We start from the raw sequence: 22,542 nt of genomic DNA, 5'->3' as shown, positions 1-22,542 counted from the left end.
AATTAAGCTCTGGACGATACGTGCTGTAGGGAACGGAGAGATGAGTTTTGAACCAGCTGTTTTTGTGTCGGGGGAGGGGGGGGGGGGGGGTCGGGGAGGGGGTGGGGAGTGGGGGATTTCGTCCCGCACGTTAAAATGTCAGATACATCGTCCTCCTTCTTCCCCCGGGACGCCAGCTCACTCAATGCGGAATAAAATAACGTCAAGAAGCCAGGGCGGCGGTGGGAGGGGGAGGGTTGTGGGGAGGGGGGGGTGGGGGAGGGTTGTGGGGAGGGTGGTGGGGAGGGTGGTGGGGAGGGAGGGAGGGAGGGAGGGGAGGGTGGGTTTTGGGTGCCCTGGCCTGGTGTTTAGGAGGGCTGTGAGCCCAGCAGTCTCTCGATAGCAGCGTTGATGTCCCCGCCGGTGGCGATGAGGGCCTGCAGATTGGCCTCCCTGTTGATGAAGCCCATTGCGCTGAGCTGCTCCAGCTGCTGCTGGAACCTCACCTCCGGGTTCTGTACCTGTAAAACGGGGGAGTGAGGGGGGTGGGGGGGAGAGGGAAAAACAATGTCAGTAATAGTTTCAGCTTTACTGGAAGATTAAACCAATAGACTTTTTTGCATTAATGCCCTGATAAATTATTAATTTAGCACGGCCAATCCACCCTAACCTACACATCTTTGGACACTAAGGGACAATTTAGCACGGCCAATCCACCCTAACCTACACATCTTTGGACACTAAGGGACAATTTAGCATGGCCAATCCACTCTAACCTACACATCTTTGGACACTAAGGGACAATTTAGCACGGCCAATCCACCCTAACCTACACATCTTTGGACACTAAGGGGCAATTTAGCATGGCCAATCCACCCTAACCTACACATCTTTGGACACTAAGGGACAATTTAGCATGGCCAATCCACCCTAACCTACACATCTTTGGACACTAAGGGGCAATTTAGCACGGCCAATCCACCCTAACCTGCACATCTTTGGACACTAAGGGGCAATTTAGCATGGCCAATCCACCCTAACCTGCACATCTTGCGCTGTGGAAGCTTGTTACATTACAACTTGAATGGTATCTAAGTGGTGCTTTGTCACTGTGTGTTGATAGAAGGTACAGGTTTGCAGGGGCCTGTTCCTGTGCTGGTTTTTCTGAGTGGGTGTGGAGTTACAGCACGGGCTGCCGTCTGGCCACACACTCTGGGTTTGGTGTGTTTAGCGGGGATTTGAGATGGAGAGGGAGCGCTGGAGGCCGGACGCGCTCGGACGCTGCTTACTTGTGTATTGGCCCCAGCCAACATCTGTAACATCTGCTGCATCAGCTGCTGCTGGGCATTGGTGCCCCCTGGGCCCGGGGGGGTGGCTGCCGGACTGTCGGAGCTGGCACTGACGTTCCCGCTCGTGCCCGTGGTGGGCACGGCCGCTGGCGCTGTGGCTGTGGGCGTCGATCCGCTGCCGAGACCCCCCACCGTCCCGGGGGCGGCTGGGCTGAACCTGGGAGGGGCAGGGGGAGAGAAACAGGGGAGAAAGGTCAGCACCGCTCCAGCCAGCTCCTCAACACCTGTCAAACCCACAGGGGGTGGGGGGCCACTGGTTACTGCGCACCCAGAGCTCCGGCATGGTGGGAATCCCCTCCCGCGCCAGGCCCCCACCCCCGCCGTGAGGTGCCTCCCCTCCCTCGGACGCCTCTCCCCCTGCCACGCAACGCGTCCCCCTCAGATGCACCCCCCCCCCGTCCCTCTTTCCCTCGAACGCACCTCCTTCCCTCCCTCCCTCTCACCCATGCACCCCTCCCCTCCCTTGGGCGCCTCGTCCCCTTCTCTCCCTCTCATGCACACCCCCCTCAACCACCCGCTTCCCTCCCACAGTCGTCCCCCCCCCCCGGGGCCACACTTCCCACCGTCGGACGTGCACCCTCCTCCCTCTTTCCCTCGGATGCCCCCCACCCCCCCAGGCAGTCACAGATGGAACATCCACTGGACTGGGCAGCGGGGTTTGGGGGGGGGGGGGGGAGCACCGTATCTGGAACAGGCTCGGCAGCGCACCGGGGGCTTCAGGGAGACTTTGGGGGCTCAGGTAGAGAGAGGAGAGGGCAGCTCCGGAGCTTCGGGGAAACAGAGTGAAAACCATCCAAAGTTTACAGCTCAGAAACAGGCCTCTCTTGTCTGTGCCGAACCATTTTTCTGCCTAGTCCCACTGCCCTGCACCTGGACCATATCCCTCCACACCCCTCTCATCCATGAACCCGTCCAAGATTTTCTTAAAAGTGACCCCGCATTTATCCAGCAGCTCATTCCCCACTCCCACCACTCTCTGTGTGAAGAACCCCCCCCAATACTCCCTTTAAACGTTCCCCCTTTCACCCTTAACCCATGCCCTCTGGTTTTTTTTCTCCCCCGAGCCTCAGTGGAAAAAGCCTGCTTGCATTCACTCTATCTATACCCATCCCACCTTATGCACCTCTATCAAATCTCCCCTCATTCTCCAGGGAATAAAGTCCTAACCTATTCAATCTCTCTCTGTAACTCAGCTTCTCAAGTCCCAGCAACATCCTTGTGAACCTTCTCTGCACTCTTTCAACCTTATTTACATCCTCCCTGTAACTAGGTGACCAAAACCGTACACAATACTCTAAATTCGGCCTCACCAATGCCTTATGTAACCTTTTACTGTAACACTCCAACTTTTATACTCGATATTCCCGATTTATAAAGGCCAATGTCCCAAAAGCACTCTTTACGACCCTATCCACCTGTGACGTCACTTTTAGGGAATTCTGTACCTGTATTCCCAGATCCCTCTGTTCAACTGCACTCTTCAGAGTCCCTCCATTTACCCTGTACGTTCTACCTTGGTGTGTCCTTCTAAAGTGCAATACCTCACACTTGTCTGCGTTAAATTCCATTTGCCATTTTTCAGCCCATTTTTCTATCTGGTCCAAATCCCTCTGCAAGCTTTGAAAACCTTCCTCACTGTCCACTACACAGCCAATCTTTGAGTCATCAGCAAATTTGCTGATCCAATTTAAAACATTATCATCCAGATCACTGATATAGATAACAAACAACAATGGACCCAGCACCGATCCCTGCGGCACTCCACTAGTCACAGGCCTCCACTCAGAGACGAGGGAGAGAGAGAGAGAGCTGTGTGTGTGGGGGGGGCTGGAGAGAGGAGCAGGGAGGGAGAGAGAAGCAGGGAGGGAGAGAGAGAGCGCGAGTGGGGAGGGCAGGTCTGTGGTGAGTGGTTAGACGGGCTGGGGGGGTAAGATTCAGACAGCCAGTAGTCCCCCCGGTGTGGGCCTTACCCCGGCACCAATCCCGGTGCTTCATTCTGCAGTGTCTGGAGCCCCTGTTGGATCTGGAGTAGAGCCTGCATCGCCCGGGGGTTCGCCATCACCGACAACACATCCGGATTCTGCATCTGCACCAAAACCACACGGGTCAGCGGGGAAACACGGTGCACCAACCACACAGCACAGCCAGAGGCCATTCAGCCCACCCTGAACCTCCCCCCCCCCCAACACTCCGCTCCCCTCAGCCCCCACCGCACTCCCCTCCCCCACGACACACACCGCTCCCCGCCCTCCCTACACTCCCCGGGCAGGTACAGCACGGGGTTAGATACAGAGTAAAGCTCCCTCTACACTGTCCCCCCATCAAACACTCCCAGGACAGATACAGCACGGGGTTAGATACAGAGTAAAGCTCCCTCTACACTGTTCCCCCATCAAACACTCCCAGGACAGGTACAGCACGGGGTTAGATACAGAGTAAAGCTCCCTCTACACTGTCCCCCCCATCAAACACTCCCAGGACAGGTACAGCACAGGGTTAGATACAGAGTAAAGCTCCCTCTACACTGTCCCCCATCAAACACTCCCAGGACAGGTACAGCACGGGGTTAGATACAGAGTAAAGCTCCCTCTACACTGTCCCCATCAAACACTCCCAGGACAGGTACAGCACGGGGTTAGATACAGAGTAAAGCTCCCTCTACACTGTCCCCCCATCAAACACTCCCAGGACAGATACAGCACGGGGTTAGATACAGAGTAAAGCTCCCTCTACACTGTCCCCCCCATCAAACACTCCCAGGACAGGTACAGCACAGGGTTAGATACAGAGTAAAGCTCCCTCTACACTGTCCCCATCAAACACTCCCAGGACAGGTACAGCACGGGGTTAGATACAGAATAAAGCTCCCTCTACACTGTCCCCCCCATCAAACACTCCCAGGACAGGTACAGCACGGGGCTAGATACAGAGCTTTACCTGCTGCAGAAAGATGGGCATCTGGAGTCGGAGCTGATCCTGCAGCTGTGTGTTGCCAGCAAACAATGGGTTATTCATCAAAATCTGGAGGGAGGGGAGGGGAGGGGAGAGAAAGCAGAGAACCATTAGGGAAGAGAGGCACAGCAGTTACCCCCTGAGCGAGAGCGTCCCGATTTCTCAGTGGTACCGATCGAGGAAGCGGGATATCTGGGACTGATGGAGGGGCCGCGCTCACCCTGGGGAACATTCCTCGTCTGAACCGTCTCGGGACTGGAATTCCTCCTGCCTCCCAATGCCAGGGACCCCTGCCCGCCCCCCGCCTCCCAGTGCCACGGACCCCTCCACCCCACCCACACCCCAGTGCCAGGGACCCCTGCACCCCCCCCTCCCAGTGCCAGGGACCACTCCCAGCACGAGGGACCCCTCCGCCCCCACCTCCCAGCGTGAAGGGTGGGGGAGAAGGGGGTGGACGAGGGGATGGTTTCCCAAACCGAGTAACCAGTACCTGTGAGGCGAGGTCGGGGTTCTGGGACAGGGACTGCATCATACTCCTCATGTAGGGCGCTGACAACATGTTCTGTATGAGCTGCGGGTTCTCCGAGATCTGCTGCATTAGACTCTGCATCCCCGGGCTGTTAAACATCCCTGCACAGAACACACACAAAGCAACTAAATAACACCACAGCTCACAGGGGGAGAGGGGGAGGAGGGGGGGGGGAAGAGGGCAGGGGAGGGCGAAGGGCAGGAAGGACAGGGGCAGGTGGGGGAGAGAGGGAGGGGGTCGGGCAGGAGGGGTGGGGGAGTCGGGCAGGGGGAGGCAGGGCAAGGGGGCGATGGGAGGCCAGAGGGAAGTTGGGGGGGGGGGGGGGGGGGGGGGAGGGGGACAGGGGACTGACCATCGTCCCACTGATCACGTCAATCTCTCCCGTGGTGCTGGGGACTGCACACGGTTGATTCCGATGCGTCCCTGACCCACGCTCCCACCAACATGGGCACACACAACCCTGCCTCACCGGGGCACGAGGCTACCATCTGTCTGCAAACACTGTCCGAGTGGGGACAGCCCTCCCAGCCGGACTTCCTGCCCTCCGTTCCAGCACCCCCCCTATACCCGGGGGAGGCGAGGAATTGTTCTGTGTGGGTATGGGGGGATGGACACTGGGACAGTGCCTCTCCACGCTGTCCCTGCCAACCCAGACCCCACACTGTCCAGTACATTGCAGGAGCGGAACCATCAGCCAGGAGCTTCTATACCCGCAGCTGTTACTGACCCCCTGAGAGCGGGGAGGGTGACAGGAATTATACACCCTCTATCACAGTGCCCATAGACCACAGGGGCTTACAGCATGGAAAAAGGTCCTTCGGCCCAACCTCCGACCAACCCACCCACTCTCACGGTCAGGTCTCTCCAAAGTGCAGGGAGGACAGCAGGTACCAGGAGGGGAGAAATTGGAGAGGGCCGCATGGTGGCACAGAGGGTGGCACTGCTGCCTCACAGCGCCAGGGATCCGGGTTCCTGTTTGTGTGGAGTCTGCACGGTTTCCTCCCACACTCCAAAGATGTGTAGGTTAGGGTGGATTGGCCGTGCTAAATTGTCCCCTTAGTGTCAGGGGGATTAACGAGGGTAAATGCAAGGGGTTATGGGGATAGGGCCTGGGTGCAGTGGTGGTCTGTGCAGACTTGATGGGCGAAATGGCCTCCATCTGCACTATTGGGACTCTATGAAGGAAGTTTATCAGCCGCCCAGATACACACACCAGACTGTGAAGCTGCTACCACTGTCCCAAACTGCAGTATCGGCAAGGCCAGGGTGAAACAGGATAGCTGCACACACACGCCATCCAGAGGACAGACCATGCAACAGCAACCCTCTTAACACAGGAACAGGGAGCTTTACTCTGTGTCTAACCCCGTGCTGTACCTGTCCTGGGAGTGTTTGATGGGGACAGTGTAGAGGGAGCTTTACTCTGTATCTAACCCCGTGCTGTACCTGTCCTGGGAGTGTTTGATGGGGGGGACAGTGTAGAGGAAGCTTTACTCTGTATCTAACCCCGTGCTGAACCTGTCCTGGGAGTGTTTGATCGGGGGACAGTGTAGAGGGAGCTTTACTCTGTATCTAACCCCGTGCTGTACCTGTCCTGGGAGTGTTTGATGGGGACAGTGTAGAGGGAGCTTTACTCTGTATCTAACCCCGTGCTGTACCTGTCCTGGGAGTGTTTGATGGGGACAGTGTAGAGGGAGCTTTACTCTGTATCTAACCCCGTGCTGAACCTGTCCTGGGAGTGTTTGATGGGGACAGTGTAGAGGGAGCTTTACTCTGTATCTAACCCCGTGCTGTACCTGTCCTGGGAGTGTTTGATGGGGACAGTGTAGAGGGAGCTTTACTCTGTATCTAACCCCGTGCTGAACCTGTCCTGGAGTGTTTGATGGGGACAGTGTAGAGGGAGCTTTACTCTGTATCTAACCCCGTGCTGTACCAGTCCTGGGAGTGTTTGATGGGGGGACAGTGTAGAGGGAGCTTTACTCTGTATCTAACCCCGTGCTGTCCCTGTCCTGGGAGTGTTTGCTGCTTGCAGAGTGAATGATGGTTGCTGGGCTGTGTGTGGGCTGCCCTCTCTGGGAGTTACATACCGTTTCCGAGGTTCCCTGCGTTGATGCCGAAGGGGTTTGATACGGGCGGCGTGCTCTGGCTGTTACTGTTCCCTCCTTCACTTCCCGATCCGGCAGCGGGGGAAGCTGGTGACGTCGGCACCCAGGGGTTGGGTAAGGGCTCTCTGTTCTCAGTCCGTGACGGCTGTGCGTTACTGTCGGAGCCTCCTCCCAGCGCAGTAAAGGGGTTACCCCCAAACTGGAAGACAGACACAGAACGAGGAGTCACTCAGACCAGTGTCCACACACCACTGGGAAAAAGCCAACAGACCCGTCCCCACCAGTACTGTACCCCAGTGTTATACAGTGACAGACCCGTCCCCACCAGTACTGTACCCCAGTGTTATACAGCAACAGACCCGTCCCCACCAGTACTGTACCCCAGTGTTATACAGAGACAGACCCGTCCCCACCAGTACTGTACCCCAGTGTTATACAGTGACAGACCCGTCCCCACCAGTACTGTACCCCAGTGTTACACAGAGACAGACCCGTCCCCACCAGTACTGTACCCCAGTGCTATACAGAGACAGACCCGTCCCCACCAGTACTGTACCCCAGTGCTATACAGAGACAGACCCGTCCCCACCAGTACTGTACCCCAGTGCTATAGAGACAGACCCGTTCCCACCAGTACTGTACCCCAGTGTTATACAGTGACAGACCCGTCCCCACCAGTACTGTACCCCAGTGTTATACAGTGACAGACCCGTCCCCACCAGTACTGTACCCCAGTGTTACACAGAGACAGACCCGTCCCCACCAGTACTGTACCCCAGTGCTATACAGAGACAGACCCGTCCCCACCAGTACTGTACCCCAGTGTTATACAGAGACAGACCCGTCCCCACCAGTACTGTACCCCAGTGCTATACAGAGACAGACCCGTCCCCACCAGTACTGTACCCCAGTGTTATACAGTGACAGACCCGTCCCCCTGTACCCCAGTGTTATACAGTGACAGACCCGTCCCCCTGTACCCCAGTGTTATACAGAGACAGACCCATCCCCACCAGTACTGTACCCCAGTGTTATACAGAGACAGACCCGTCCCCACCAGTACTGTACCCCAGTGTTATACAGCAACAGACCCGTCCCCACCAGTACTGTACCCCAGTGTTATACAGCGACAGACCCGTCCCCACCAGTACTGTACCCCAGTGTTATACAGCGACAGACCCGTCCCCACCAGTACTGTACCCCAGTGTTATACAGAGACAGACACGTCCCCACCAGTACTGTACCCCAGTGTTATACAGAGACAGACCCGTCCCCCTGTACCCCAGTGTTATACAGTGACAGACCCGTCCCCCTGTACCCCAGTGTTATACAGAGACAGACCCGTCCCCCCTGTACCCCAGTGTTATACAGAGACAGACCCGTCCCCCTGTACCCCAGTGTTATACAGCGACAGACCCGTCCCCCTGTACCCCAGTGTTATACAGAGACAGACCCGTCCCCCTGTACCCCAGTGTTATACAGAGACAGACCCGTCCCCCTGTACCCCAGTGTTATACAGAGACAGACCCGTCCCCCTGTACCCCAGTGTTATACAGCGACAGACCCGTCCCCCTGTACCCCAGTGTTATACAGCGACAGACCCGTCCCCCTGTACCCCAGTGTTATACACACAGACCCGTCCCCACCAGTACTGTACCCCAGTGTTATACAGTGACAGACCCGTCCCCACCAGTACTGTACCCCAGTGTTATACAGAGACAGACCCGTCCCCACCAGTACTGTACCCCAGTGTTATACAGAGACAGACCCGTCCCCCTGTACCCCAGTGTTATACAGTGACAGACCCGTCCCCCTGTACCCCAGTGTTATACAGTGACAGACCCGTCCCCCTGTACCCCAGTGTTATACAGTGACAGACCCGTCCCCCTGTACCCCAGTGTTATACACAGACAGACCCGTCCCCACCAGTACTGTACCCCAGTGTTATACAGCGACAGACCAGTCCCCACCAGTACTGTACCCCAGTGTTATACAGTGACAGACCCGTCCCCCTGTACCCCAGTGTTATACAGTGACAGACCCGTCCCCCTGTACCCCAGTGTTATACAGTGACAGACCCGTCCCCACCAGTACTGTACCCCAGAGTTATACAGCGACAGACCCGTCCCCACCAGTACTGTACCCCAGTGTTATACAGCGACAGACCCGTCCCCACCAGTACTGTACCCCAGTGTTATACAGTGACAGACCCGTCCCCCTGTACCCCAGTGTTATACAGCGACAGACCCGTCCCCCTGTACCCCAGTGTTATACAGCGACAGACCCGTCTCCCTGTACCCCAGTGTTATACAGCGACAGACCCGTCCCCCTGTACCCCAGTGTTATACAGTGACAGACCCGTCTCCCTGTACCCCAGTGTTATACAGTGACAGACCCGTCTCCCTGTACCCCAGTGTTATACAGCGACAGACCCATCCCCCTGTACCCCAGTGTTATACAGAGACAGACCCGTCCCCCTGTACCCCAGTGTTATACAGCGACAGACCCGTCCCCCTGTACCCCAGTGTTATACAGAGACAGACCCGTCTCCCTGTACCCCAGTGTTATACAGAGACAGACCCGTCCCCCTGTACCCCAGTGTTATACAGTGACAGACCCGTCTCCCTGTACCCCAGTGTTATACAGCGACAGACCCATCCCCCTGTACCCCAGTGTTATACAGAGACAGACCCGTCCCCCCTGTACCCCAGTGTTATACAGCGACAGACCCGTCCCCCTGTACCCCAGTGTTATACAGAGACAGACCCGTCCCCCTGTACCCCAGTGTTATACAGAGACAGACCCGTCCCCACCAGTACTGTACCCCAGTGTTATACAGAGACAGACCCGTCCCCACCAGTACTGTACCCCAGTGTTATAAAGCGACAGACCCGTCCCCACCAGTACTGTACCCCAGTGTTATACAGTGACAGACCCGTCCCCACCAGTACTGTACCCCAGTGTTATACAGCGACAGACCCGTCCCCACCAGTACTGTACCCCAGTGTTATACAGCGACAGACCCGTCCCCACCAGTACTGTACCCCAGTGTTATAGTGACAGACCCGTCCCCACCAGTACTGTACCCCAGTGTTATACAGCGACAGTCCCGTCCCCACCAGTACAGTACCCCAGTGTTATACAGTGACAGACCTGTCCCCACCAGTACTGTACCCCAGTGTTATACAGCGACAGACCCATCTCCCTGTACCCCAGTGTTATAGAGACAGACCCGTCCCCACCAGTACTGTACCCCAGTGTTATACAGCGACAGACCCATCTCCCTGTACCCCAGTGTTATAGAGACAGACCCGTCCCCACCAGTACTGTACCCCAGTGTTATACAGAGACAGACCCGTCCCCACCAGTACTGTACGCCAGTGTTACACAGCGACAGACCCGTCTCCCTGTACCCCAGTGTTGTACAGTGATTAACACATTCCACTGTACCCCAGGGTTATACAGTGACAGACCCGTCCCCTGTACCCCAGTGTTACACAGTGACGGACACGTCCCCCTGTACCCCAGTGTTATACAGCGACAGATGGGTGTCAGACAGGTACCTGTTCCCGGGCTGCACTGAACATGGGTTCCTGAATGTCAGTGTACATACGTCGCAAAGCGTTGTATCCGCCTGGGATGCTCTCGAGATTGCTGAGCGCCCGGTCCTGATTCCTCATCATCTCCTGCATCATGGCGGGGTTTCGAGCTAGTTCCATCGTCTGCAGGGAGATCGATTGGTTAGAGCGAGTGTTACTGAGTGAAACTGTGCATTCTGAACTTACAGCCAGAGACAGACGCATGTATAACAACACATGCAAACGCACGGCCCACCCCTCGCACGCAAAAACACGCACCCTCCACGCATGGAAAAACACACTCCCTCCACGCACGCAAACGCACCCGCATGCCCCTTCCACGCACGCACTCAAACACACACCCCCACACACACACTCAAACGCACGTCCCCACACACTCACCCTGATCTTGTTAAAGCACACTGACACTTGCCCACTCGAAGCTACACTGTGGGACAGAACCAGGCAGTGATCGAGCGTCGGTAACGTGGGGGTAAACCACAATAGTGACAATCCTGTTTCTCAGGGGAGCGGGAGGGGTGGGATCCCAGGGAAGGGAATTCCTGCCCCCGGCAGCTCTCTGCTGCGGTCTGCCTGTGGTCCAGGCCGGAGAGCCACACTCACTCCCTCAGTGACGGGGGGGGGGGGGGGGGGGGAGCGCTGTGTGGGGATCTGGGCAGGGGGGGGTGAGGGGATGCTGCTACCTGTCTCATTAGCTCGGGGTTATTTAACATGTGGCTGATCTCTGGGTTCCGCTCCATCAGTTGCTGCATCTGAGGGTTGGCCATGATCATCTGCCTCATCAGGTCGGGGTTGGACATCATGTTCTGTACAAAGGGGTTCTCCATGATCTGTGCCAGCATCTCCGGGTTCGACATCAGCTGGCGCTGCATCTGCTGCTGGAGCTCCATGAAGTTGGCCGAGCCCATTCCCAAACTGCCGAGACCCGGAATCCCCCCGAATCCGGCTGCAAAACACAACATGGGGCGCTGTCACTCAGTATATCATCGTTCCAACACACAGCCAGGCCACTCGGCTCCCCTGCTCTGTGCCGCTGTTCCTGCCCGCTCTCATCCCACATCCACCCCCACACACCGTGGGAGCGAGTCCCACATTCTCCCCCACACCCCCGTGGGAGCGAGTCCCACATTCTCCCTGACTCCCCCCATGAGAGCAAGTCCCACATTCTCCCCCACTCCCCCGTGGGAGCGAGTCCCACATTCTCCCCGCACTCTGAGGAGACACGTTTCTCCTCAATGCCCCACTGTTTTATTAATGACTATCTCATACTCACAGCCCTGCTAGTACTGGTCCCTTACCCCAAACGGGCACACGCTTGTCTCCTATCGCTCCAAACCTTTCCCATCCATGTACCTGTCCAAATGTCCTTTAAATGTTGTCACCGTAGCCGCCTGTTCCACCCGCTCTGGCAGCTCATCACACACACGTGTGAAAAAGTTATCCCTCGGGTCAATCTTTCCTCTCTGACCTTCAACCTCTGCCCTCTAGTTTTGGACTCTTCCCCCTACCCTGGGGAGAAAGAGCTCGGCTATTCACCTTACTTATGCCCTGGCTGATTTTATAAATCCCTGTACTGTTAAACCTTATTTATCAGTTCCACAAGTTAGGCTCACATTAACACTGCAATGAAGTTACTGTGAAAATCCCCCAACTGCCACAATCCAGCCGGCACCTGTTCGGGTACACTGAGGGAGAATTTAACATGGCCAATCCCCCTAACCTGCACATCTTTGGACACTAAGGGACAATTTAGCATGGCCAATCCACCCTAACCTACACATCTTTGGACACTAAGGGACAATTTAGCACGGCCAATCCACCCTAACCTACACATCTTTGGACACTAAGGGACAATTTAGCACGGCCAATCCACCCAACCTGCACATCTTTGGATACTAAGGGACAATTTAGCATGGCCAATCCACCCTAACCTGCACATCTTTGGACTGTGGGAGGAAACCAGAGCACCCAGAGGAAACCCACACAGACATGGGGAGAATGTGCAGACTCCACACTGACAGTGAAGCCAGGTCCCTGGCGCTGTGAGGCAGCAGCGCTACCCCACTGAGAGTTTCTAACTTGATCCATTACAGCAGGTGATGATCAGATGGGGACAGGCCTGGTTAACTCCCAAGAATGCATCCTCTCTCTCGCAGATATACCACCAGCTGCTTAAACTATCGCTCCCGAAACTGGCAGCAAACCTCCTCATCCCCCAGTCCTCTGTTTCTCAGCTTTCTTTCTACATTCTCTCTATCCCCTGCCTCCTGGAACTAAGCAGGCGGTCCGGGGAACAATCACAAAGCTTACACAATACAGACGGGGAGGAGGTGGGCGCCCCTGTGATGGGGACTGTGCTGGTCGCACTGCTCGTGCTGGTAACCGTTGGGCCGGTGGTGGGCTCGGGTCTCGTGGTGGTCTCCTCAGCGCTGGGGGCACTGGACGACGTTGAAGGCTGCGTGCTGGAGTCCTGGAGCCTGGCAAAGCGAGAGAGACAGAGAGAGAAGGTGACACAGCTTTTACATCACACAGCAATGTCCCCCCCCATCAAACACTCCCAGGACAGGCACAGCACGGGGTTAGATACAGAGTAAAGCTCCCTCTACACTGTCCCCCCCATCAAACACTCCCAGGACAGGTACAGCACGGGGTTAGATACAGAGTAAAGCTCCCTCTACACTGTCCCCCCCATCAAACACTCCCAGGACAGGTACAGCACGTGGTTAGATACAGAGTAAAGCTCCCTCTACACTGTCCCCCCATCAAACACTCCCAGGACAGGTACAGCACGGGGTTAGATACAGAGTAAAGCTCCCTCTACACTGTCCCCCCATCAAACACTCCCAGGACAGGTACAGCACGGGGTTAGATACAGAGTAAAGCTCCCTCTACACTGTCCCCCCATCAAACACTCCCAGGACAGGGACAGCACGGGGTTAGATACAGAGTAAAGCTCCCTCTACACTGTCCCCCCATCAAACACTCCCAGGACAGGTACAGTACGGGGTTAGATTCAGAGTAAAGCTCCCTCTACACTGTCCCCCCATCAAACACTCCCAGGACAGGTACAGCACGGGGTTAGATACAGAGTAAAGCTCCCTCTACACTGTCCCCCCATCAAACACTCCCAGGACAGGTACAGCACGGGGTTAGATACAGAGTAAAGCTCCCTCTACACTGTCCCCCCATCAAACACTCCCAGGACAGGTACAGCACGGGGTTAGATACAGAGTAAAGCTCCCTCTACACTGTCCCCCCCATCAAACACTCCCAGGACAGGTACAGCACGGGGTTAGATACAGAGTAAAGCTCCCTCTACACTGTCCCCCCCATCAAACACTCCCAGGACAGGTACAGCACGGGGTTAGATACAGAGTAAAGCTCCCTCTACACTGTCCCCCCCATCAAACACTCCCAGGACAGGTACAGCACGGGGTTAGATACAGAGTAAAGCTCCCTCTACACTGTCCCCCCCATCAAACACTCCCAGGATAAGTATGGAACTGAGTGCCAATCTTGATTCTGCGCCCTGGGCTGCCAGCTGATGCTGAAACGGGAGTGTTGGATTCTGGCTGATACCTGGAAAAATCTTTGATAATGCCCCAGTAGCAGGTTATTGTACACAAGAATGAGTACAGCACGCTGTACATGGTGTAAGGCGGCTGCCCTGATAAAACACGCCAGCCGATGTGTTCTGGAGGGTCAGCACTGCAGCCAGTTCAATAAGACGTGGATATATTCTGTGCAGCAGTTGTGAGCGACACGACGATGGAAATGTCAGTTGCGTACGGCCTGACTGCTGTCAGCTTTCAGAAGCTGCACAGGGAACTTACTCGGAGTAAACACCAATTTAAACTGTCCGGGGGGAGGAGGCAGCGAGCAAAACAAACAAAGCAGGAGGCGCCCGGCTCCAGGAGTGCAAGCTGGATTCCAGACACCGCGCACAACAGCCAAAGATAGATGCAGCAATGGAGAGAGAGAGAGAGAGAGAGAGAGAGAGAGGGGGGCCCTGCTCCCTCCACCTCACAGCTGCTGTACCGTTTTGGGATTGCTCTGTTCAAAGACAGGGACTGGGCGGTCGGAATCCCGATTGGATTGCGCCACAGTACAAAGCCGCACTCTCGCTCCAAGGCTGCTGCATGGATTGTCTCAGGAGATCAAAACCTGAGGGATCAGGAGAGATCCACAGGAGGATGCACACATATCAGTGCTTTACTCTGTATCTAACCCCGTGTCCTGGGAGTGTTTGATGGGGAGACAGTGTAGAGGGAGCTTTACTCTGTATCTAACCCCGTGCTGTCCCTGTCCTGGGAGTGTTTGATGGGGGGACAGTGTAGAGGGAGCTTTACTCTGTATCTAACCCCGTGCTGTACCTGTCCTGGGAGTGTTTGATGGGGGGGACAGTGTAGAGGGAGCTTTACTCTGTATCTAACCCCGTGCTGTACCTGTCCTGGGAGTGTTTGATGGGGGGGACAGTGTAGAGGGAGCTTTACTCTGTATCTAACCCCGTGCTGTCCCTGTCCTGGGAGTGTTTGATGGGGGGGACAGTGTAGAGGGAGCTTTACTCTGTATCTAACCCCGGGCTGTCCCTGTCCTGGGAGTGTTTGATGGGGGGACAGTGTAGAGGGAGCTTTACTCTGTATCTAACCCCGTGCTGTACCTGTCCTGGGAGTGTTTGATGGGGGAACAGTGTAGAGGGAGCTTTACTCTGTATCTAACCCCGTGCTGTACCTGTCCTGGGAGTGTTTGATGGGAACAGTGTAGAGGGAGCTTTATTCTGTATCTACACTGTCCCCCTCTCGCGGGCACACTTGTTGCCCACCCTGCAGCCTCAGTGTACTGTCGGACGGTGTACCGGGATGCCGGGAGTTCTTACCGCTGGGCTGTCTTTATGACCAGATGCACGGTGAGGCCGTCCTTGATGCCGTGTTGGTTCAGTGTGTCCCCGTCCTTCAGAATCTTGCCGGCGAAGATCAGCACCAGCTGCTCTTGTTTGGCTTTGAAACGTTTGGAGATTTCATGTTTAAACTGGCAGGGGGTGGAGAAAGAGAAGGTTAGAGACCTCAGCCCTGGCACTGCGACAGTGCTGCGTGAAGCTGACCTACCACCCCCTTGGACTGGACTCCAAAGCGGGGACGCTTGAGCCCCCTGAGTTCACAAACAACCCCCCCACCTGCCGTCACACAGTCACTTGGTGGGATTGAGGGTGCACCGGACTGGAAACAGAGCGGGGAGGCCTGAGCCCCCCCCGAGTTCGCAAACAGCCCCTCGTCGCATAGTCGCACATTTGTGATTTTTATCATTGACTTGGAAGAGGGGGCTGAAGGGTGGGTTAGTAAATTTACTGATGACATCAAGATTGGTGGAGTAGTGGATGAGTTGGAGGGCTCTTGCAGGCTGCAAAGAGACATTGATAGGATGCAGAGCTGGGCCGAAAAGTGGCAGATGGAGTTTAACCCTGGTAAGTGCGAGGTGATTCATTCTGGGAGGACAAACTTGAATACGGATTACAGGGTCAACAGCAGGGTTCTGAGGAATATGGAGGAACAGAGAGATCTTGGGGTTCATATCCACAGATCTCTGAAGGTTGCCACTCAAGTGGATAGAGCCGTGAAGGAGGCTTATAGTGTGTTAGAGTTTATTAACAGGGGGTTTGAGTTTAAGAGCCGTGGGGTTATGTTGCAACTGTACAGGACCTTGGTGAGACCACATTTGGAATATTGTGTGCAGTCCTGGTCGCCTCACTATAAGAAGGGTGTGGAAGCATTGGAGAGAGTACAGAGGAGATTTACCAGGATGCTGCCTGGTTCGGAGAGTGGGTTTTATGAGGAAAGGTTGAGGGAGCTGGGGCTTTTCTCTTTGGAGCGGAGGAGGATGAGGCGCGACTTGATAGAGGTTTATAAGATGATGAGAGGGATAGATAGAGTGGACGTGCAGAGACTATTTCCTCGGGTGGATGTAGCTGTTACTAGGGGGCATAACTATAAGGTTGATGGTGGGAGATATCGGAGGGATGTCCGAGGTAGGTTCTTCACTCAGAGAGTGGTTGGGGTGTGGAATGCACTGCCTGCTGTGATAGTGGAGTCGGACACTTTAGGAACTTTCAAGCGGTTATTGGATAGGCACATGGAGCACACCAGAATGACAGGGAGTGGGATAGACTGATTGGCCATAGCTCGGCACAACACGGAGGGACCAAGGGTCTGTACTGTTCTATGTCCTATGGTATGTTTTGTCTGTATAGCACGCAAGAAACAATACCTTTCACCATATCTCAGTACATGTGACAATAACAAATCAAATCTAAATCATTTGGCCAATGGCCCTTGAGATGTACATTCAGACACCCTTCTGAACAAGCTGAGGGTTTCTCCTCTCAGAGCTTTTCAGGCACTCAGTTCCACACCCTCACTATCCCTCGGGACGGTAAAATCTTTCGCCAACCTCCCCTCCAGTCCTTCCACCAATCACTTTAACAGCATGCCCCCTGGGTGCCTAGCACCTCTGAAGTAAATAGGCCCTTCCCATCAACACCATACAGACCCCACACAACTAACGTCATCACAACAAAATCCACACTCGGTCTCGGTTCCAGCAAACAACATCATAGCTGCAATTTCACATCTCCCGCACATATGAAATATCACTCCAAGATAGTCTACACTACAGATACTCGCACAGATAAAATATCCCATCAATACACTCTATACTGACACAGATAAAATATCCCATCTATTACTCTATACTGACACAGATAAAATATCCCATCTATTACACTCTATACTGACACAGATAAAATATCCCATCTATTACACTCTATACCGATACAGATAAAATATCCCATCTATTACACTCTATACTGATACAGATAAAATATCCCATCTATTACACTCTATACTGACACAGATAAAATATCCCATCTATTACACTCTATACCGATACAGATAAAATATCCCATCTATTACACTCTATACCGATACAGATAAAATATCCCATCTATTACACTCTATACTGACACAGATAAAATATCCCATCTATTACACTCTATACTGACACAGATAAAATATCCCATCTATTACACTCTATACTGACACAGATAAAATATCCCAACTATTACACACTGTAGATACTGACACAGATAAAATATCCCATCTATTACACACTGTAGATACTGACACAGATAAAATATCCCATCTATTACACACTGTAGATACTGACACAGATAAAATATCCCATCTATTACACTCTATACTGACACAGATAAAATATCCCATCTATTACACTCTATACTGACACAGATAAAATATCCCATCTATTACACTCTATACTGACAGATAAAATATCCCATCTATTACACTCTATACTGACAGATAAAATATCCCATCTATTACACACTGTAGATACTGACACAGATAAAATATCCCATCTATTACACACTGTAGATACTGACACAGATAAAATATCCCATCTATTACACTCTATACTGACACAGATAAAATATCCCATCTATTACACTCTATACTGACAGATAAAATATCCCATCTATTACACTCTATACTGACAGATAAAATATCCCATCTATTACACTCTATACTGACACAGATAAAAATCCCATCTATTACACTCTATACCGATACAGATAAAATATCCCATCTATTACACTCTATACCGATACAGATAAAATATCCCATCTATTACACTCTATACCGATACAGATAAAATATCCCATCTATTACACACTGTAGATACTGACACAGATAAAATATCCCATCTATTACACTCTATACTGACACAGATAAAATATCCCATCTATTACACTCTATACTGACAGATAAAATATCCCATCTATTACACTCTATACTGATACAGATAAAATATCCCATCTATTACACTCTATACCGATACAGATAAAATATCCCATCTATTACACTCTATACCGATACAGATAAAATATCCCATCTATTACACACTGTAGATACTGACACAGATAAAATATCCCATCTATTACACTCTATACTGACACAGATAAAATATCCCATCTATTACACTCTATACTGACACAGATAAAATATCCCATCTATTACACTCTATACTGACACAGATAAAATATCCCATCTATTACACTCTATACTGACAGATAAAATATCCCATCTATTACACTCTATACCGATACAGATAAAATATCCCATCTATTACACTCTATACTGATACAGATAAAATATCCCATCTATTACACTCTATACCGATACAGATAAAATATCCCATCTATTACACTCTATACCGATACAGATAAAATATCCCATCTATTACACACTGTAGATACTGACACAGATAAAATATCCCATCTATTACACTCTATACCGATACAGATAAAATATCCCATCTATTACACTCTATACTGACACAGATAAAATATCCCATCTATTACACTCTATACCGATACAGATAAAATATCCCATCTATTACACTCTATACTGACACAGATAAAATATCCCATCTATTACACTCTATACTGACAGATAAAATATCCCATCTATTACACTCTATACTGACACTGACTCATCTTAAACTCCGGGGTTTGACTTCTCCCTCTGCAACTGGATCGTGAACTTCCTACCTCACAGACGCAAACAGTAAGGAAAGGCCACACCACTTCCCCCACGGTCATCCTTAACAACGGTGACCCACAAGGCTGTGTTCTCAGCCCCGTCCTATACTCCTTGCACACCTTTGACTGTGTGACCAAATTCTCCTCCAACTCAATTTTCCAGTTTGCTGACGACACCACCACAGTGGGTCGGATCTCAAACAATGATGAGATAGAGTACAGGAATGAGATAGAGAATCTGGTGAACTGGTACGGTGACAATAATCTCTCCCTCAATGTCAACAAAATGAAGGAGATTGTCATCGACTTCAGGAAGTGTAAAGGAGAACATTGCCCTGTCTACATCAACGGGGACCAAGTAGAAAGGGTCAACAGCTTCATGTTTTTAGGTGTCCAGATCACCAACAACCTATCTTTGTCCCTCCATGCCAACAGTATAGTTAAGGAAGCCCCACCAACGCCTCTACTTTCTCAGAAGACTAAGGAAATTTGGCATGTCCGCTACGACTCTTACTAACTTTTACAGATGCCCCATAGAAAGCATTCTTTCTGGTTGTATCACAACTTAGTATGGGCTCCTGCTCTGCTCAAGACCACAAGGAACTACAAAAGGTCATGAATGTAGCCCAGTCCATCACACAAACCAGCCTCTGACTCTATCTACAGACTGACTCTGTCTATACTTCCTGCTGCCTTGGGGAAAAGCAGCCAGCATAATCAAGAACCCCATGCACCCCGGACATTCTCTCTTCCACCTTCTTCCGTCGGGGAAAAGATACAAAAGTCTGAGGTCATACACCAACCAACTCAAGAACAGCTTCTTCCCTGCTGCTGTTTGAATGGACCTACCTCGCATTGAGCTGATCTTTCTCTACACCCTCGCTGTGACTGTAACACTACATCCCGCACCCTCTCCTTTCCTTCTCTATAAATGGTATGCTTTGTCTGTATAGTGCACAAGAAACAATACTTTTCACTGTATCCCAGTACACGTGACAATAACAAAATCAAATAAAAATTTATGAGGGATACTTTCGAATACTTTGCACAGTTTTGGTCTCTTTATTAAAGGGAAGCGGTAAATGTGTTGGGAGTCGGTGCAGAGGAGGTTTACCAGATAAATCCCTGGAATGTGCGGGACGTCTTGTGAGGAAAGGCTGGACAGACCGGGCTTGTTTCCACTGGAGTTTCGAGGAGTGATGGAGCGGTGGGGTGACTTGATTAGGAACATCGGAATGGGGAGCAGAAGGAGGCCATTCAGCCCTTCGAACCCGCTCTGTCAGTCAATCAGATCCTGGCTGATATCTCCCTGGTCTCAAACCCACCTCCCCACCTGATACCCACATCCCCTGATCCCTTTTTAATCAGAAATATATCTACCTCCTCCTTGAAACCATTCAATGATTCAGGTTCCATCGTGCTCTGGGGCAGCGAGTTCCACAAATTCACCAACCTCTGTCAGAAGTAATTCCTCCCCATCTGTTTTAAATCTACTGCCTCTCATCCTGTACCCGTGACCTCTGGTTCCAGATTGCCCCACAACGGGGGAAAATATTTTGTCTACATCATCTGTACTCAATCTTTCTTATATCCCTCAATCAGATCCCCCTCTCGCCCCGCTAAACTCCAGCGAGAACAAACCCAAACTGTTCAATCTCTCCTCGCACATCAACGCTTCCATCCCCGGAATCAATCTGGTGAACCTCCTCTGAACTGCCCCCAACGCAACCACATCCTTCCTCAAATAAGGAGACCAAAACTGGACACAATACTCCAGATGTGGTCTCACCAACACCCTGTACAATCACAACAACACACATTGTATAATGTACTTTTACAATCCAGTCCCTTTGCCCTAAATGCCAACATCCCATTTACCTGTTTTATTACGTGCTGCACCTGCATACCGACTTTCTGCGACTCATGAACACAGGGCACCCGGGTCCCCCGGCCCAGAGCACGGGCACCCGGGTCCCCCGGCCCAGAGCACGGGCACCCGGGTCCCCCGGCCCAGAGCACGGGCACCCGGGTCCCCCGGCCCAGAGCACGGGCACCCGGGTCCCCCGGCCCAGAGCACGGGCACCCGGGTCCCCCGGCCCAGAGCACGGGCACCCGGGTCCCCCGGCCCAGAGCACGGGCACCCGGGTCCCCCGGCCCAGAGCACGGGCACCCGGGTCCCCCGGCCCAGAACACGGGCACCCGGGTCCCCCGGCCCAGAACACGGGCACCCGGGTCCCCCGGCCCAGAACACGGGCACCCGGGTCCCCCGGCCCAGAACACGGGCACCCGGGTCCCCCGGCCCAGAACACGGGCACCCGGGTCCCCCGGCCCAGAGCACGGGCACCCGGGTCCCCCGGCCCAGAACACGGGCACCCGGGTCCCCCGGCCCAGAACATGGGCACCCGGGTCCCCCGGCCAGACACATTCTGAATCTGCTTTCCAATTTGGTAATCTTTGCCTATTTTTTTCCTGCCAAAATGGATAACCTCACACTTATCCACATTAAACTCCATCTGCCAAACTTTGGCCCATTCTCCTAGCCTCTCTATATCCATCTGTAGAATCTTTATATCTTCCTCACTGCCTGCTCTCCCACCTATTTTGTTGTCATCGAAGTTTACAGCATGGAAACAGGCCCTTCGGCCCAACTTGTCCATGCCGTAAACATTACATTACGCTCTGTTCCTGCTTGCTGATCATTTACATGGCTTGTTAACAGTTGAGGTCCGAGGACTGACCCCTGTGGCACCCCGCTGGTTACATTTCGCCAGCCAGAGAATGACCCATTTATCCGGACCCTCTGCTTTCAGCCAATCCTCAATCCAATTCAATACTCAACCCCCAATCCTCTGCGACCTCACCTTCTGGATCAGTCTTTTATGTGGCAGCTTGTCAAGCTGGAACTCTAGATATAGCACATCCACAGCTTCCCCACTATCCACTTGCTGGTTATGCACTCAAAGAACTCAAGCAAGTTTGTCAAGCATGACTTTTCCCTCATAAAACCATGCTGACAATGGTGCTTTGAGCTTTGTCTTTCCAAATACTCATTCATTCCTTCCTTAATAAATCGATTCCAGCAACTTCCCCCACCACGGTGGCACAGTGGTTAGCACTGCTGCCTCTCAGCACCAGGTTCAATTCCCCACCTTGGGTTACTGTCTGCGTGGAGTCTACACATTCTCCGTGTCTGTGTGGGTTTCGTTCAGGTGCTCCGGTTTCCTCCCACAGTCCGAAAGACGTGCTGGTTAGGATGGATTGGCCGTGCTAAATTCTCCCTCAGTGTAACCCGAACAGGCAGAGTGTGACGACTAGGGTACAGTGAGGGAGATTTAATTGCAGTAAGCAACTTCATTGCAGTGTTAATGTAAGCCTACTTGTGACACTAATAAATAAAACTTGAGAGGTCAAGCTAACTGGA

General features: G+C 52.8%; 1 protein-coding gene across 1 annotated transcript in view; it reads right to left on the bottom strand.

The window, feature by feature from the left end:
• Positions 1-318: 318 nt before the first annotated feature.
• Positions 319-22,542, bottom strand: part of ubqln4 (ubiquilin 4) — a 29,337-nt gene continuing 7,113 nt past the window's right edge. The window contains exons 2-11 of the mRNA XM_080184440.1: positions 15,390-15,541; positions 12,824-12,990; positions 11,197-11,459; positions 10,478-10,636; positions 6,897-7,113; positions 4,771-4,910; positions 4,266-4,349; positions 3,299-3,414; positions 1,269-1,485; positions 319-500 (exon numbers count right to left, since the gene is read on the bottom strand). Coding sequence (XP_080040566.1) covers positions 348-500; positions 1,269-1,485; positions 3,299-3,414; positions 4,266-4,349; positions 4,771-4,910; positions 6,897-7,113; positions 10,478-10,636; positions 11,197-11,459; positions 12,824-12,990; positions 15,390-15,541 — 1,668 coding nt within the window. The 3' untranslated portion in view covers positions 319-347. The remainder of the gene's footprint in view (positions 501-1,268; positions 1,486-3,298; positions 3,415-4,265; positions 4,350-4,770; positions 4,911-6,896; positions 7,114-10,477; positions 10,637-11,196; positions 11,460-12,823; positions 12,991-15,389; positions 15,542-22,542) is intronic.

The sequence above is a fragment of the Carcharhinus amblyrhynchos genome, unplaced genomic scaffold (genome assembly GCF_965287045.1).
Source record: "Carcharhinus amblyrhynchos unplaced genomic scaffold, sCarAmb.v2.hapA scaffold_732, whole genome shotgun sequence".
NCBI lineage: Eukaryota > Metazoa > Chordata > Chondrichthyes > Carcharhiniformes > Carcharhinidae > Carcharhinus > Carcharhinus amblyrhynchos.
This window is presented reverse-complemented; position numbering and strand designations above follow the sequence as displayed.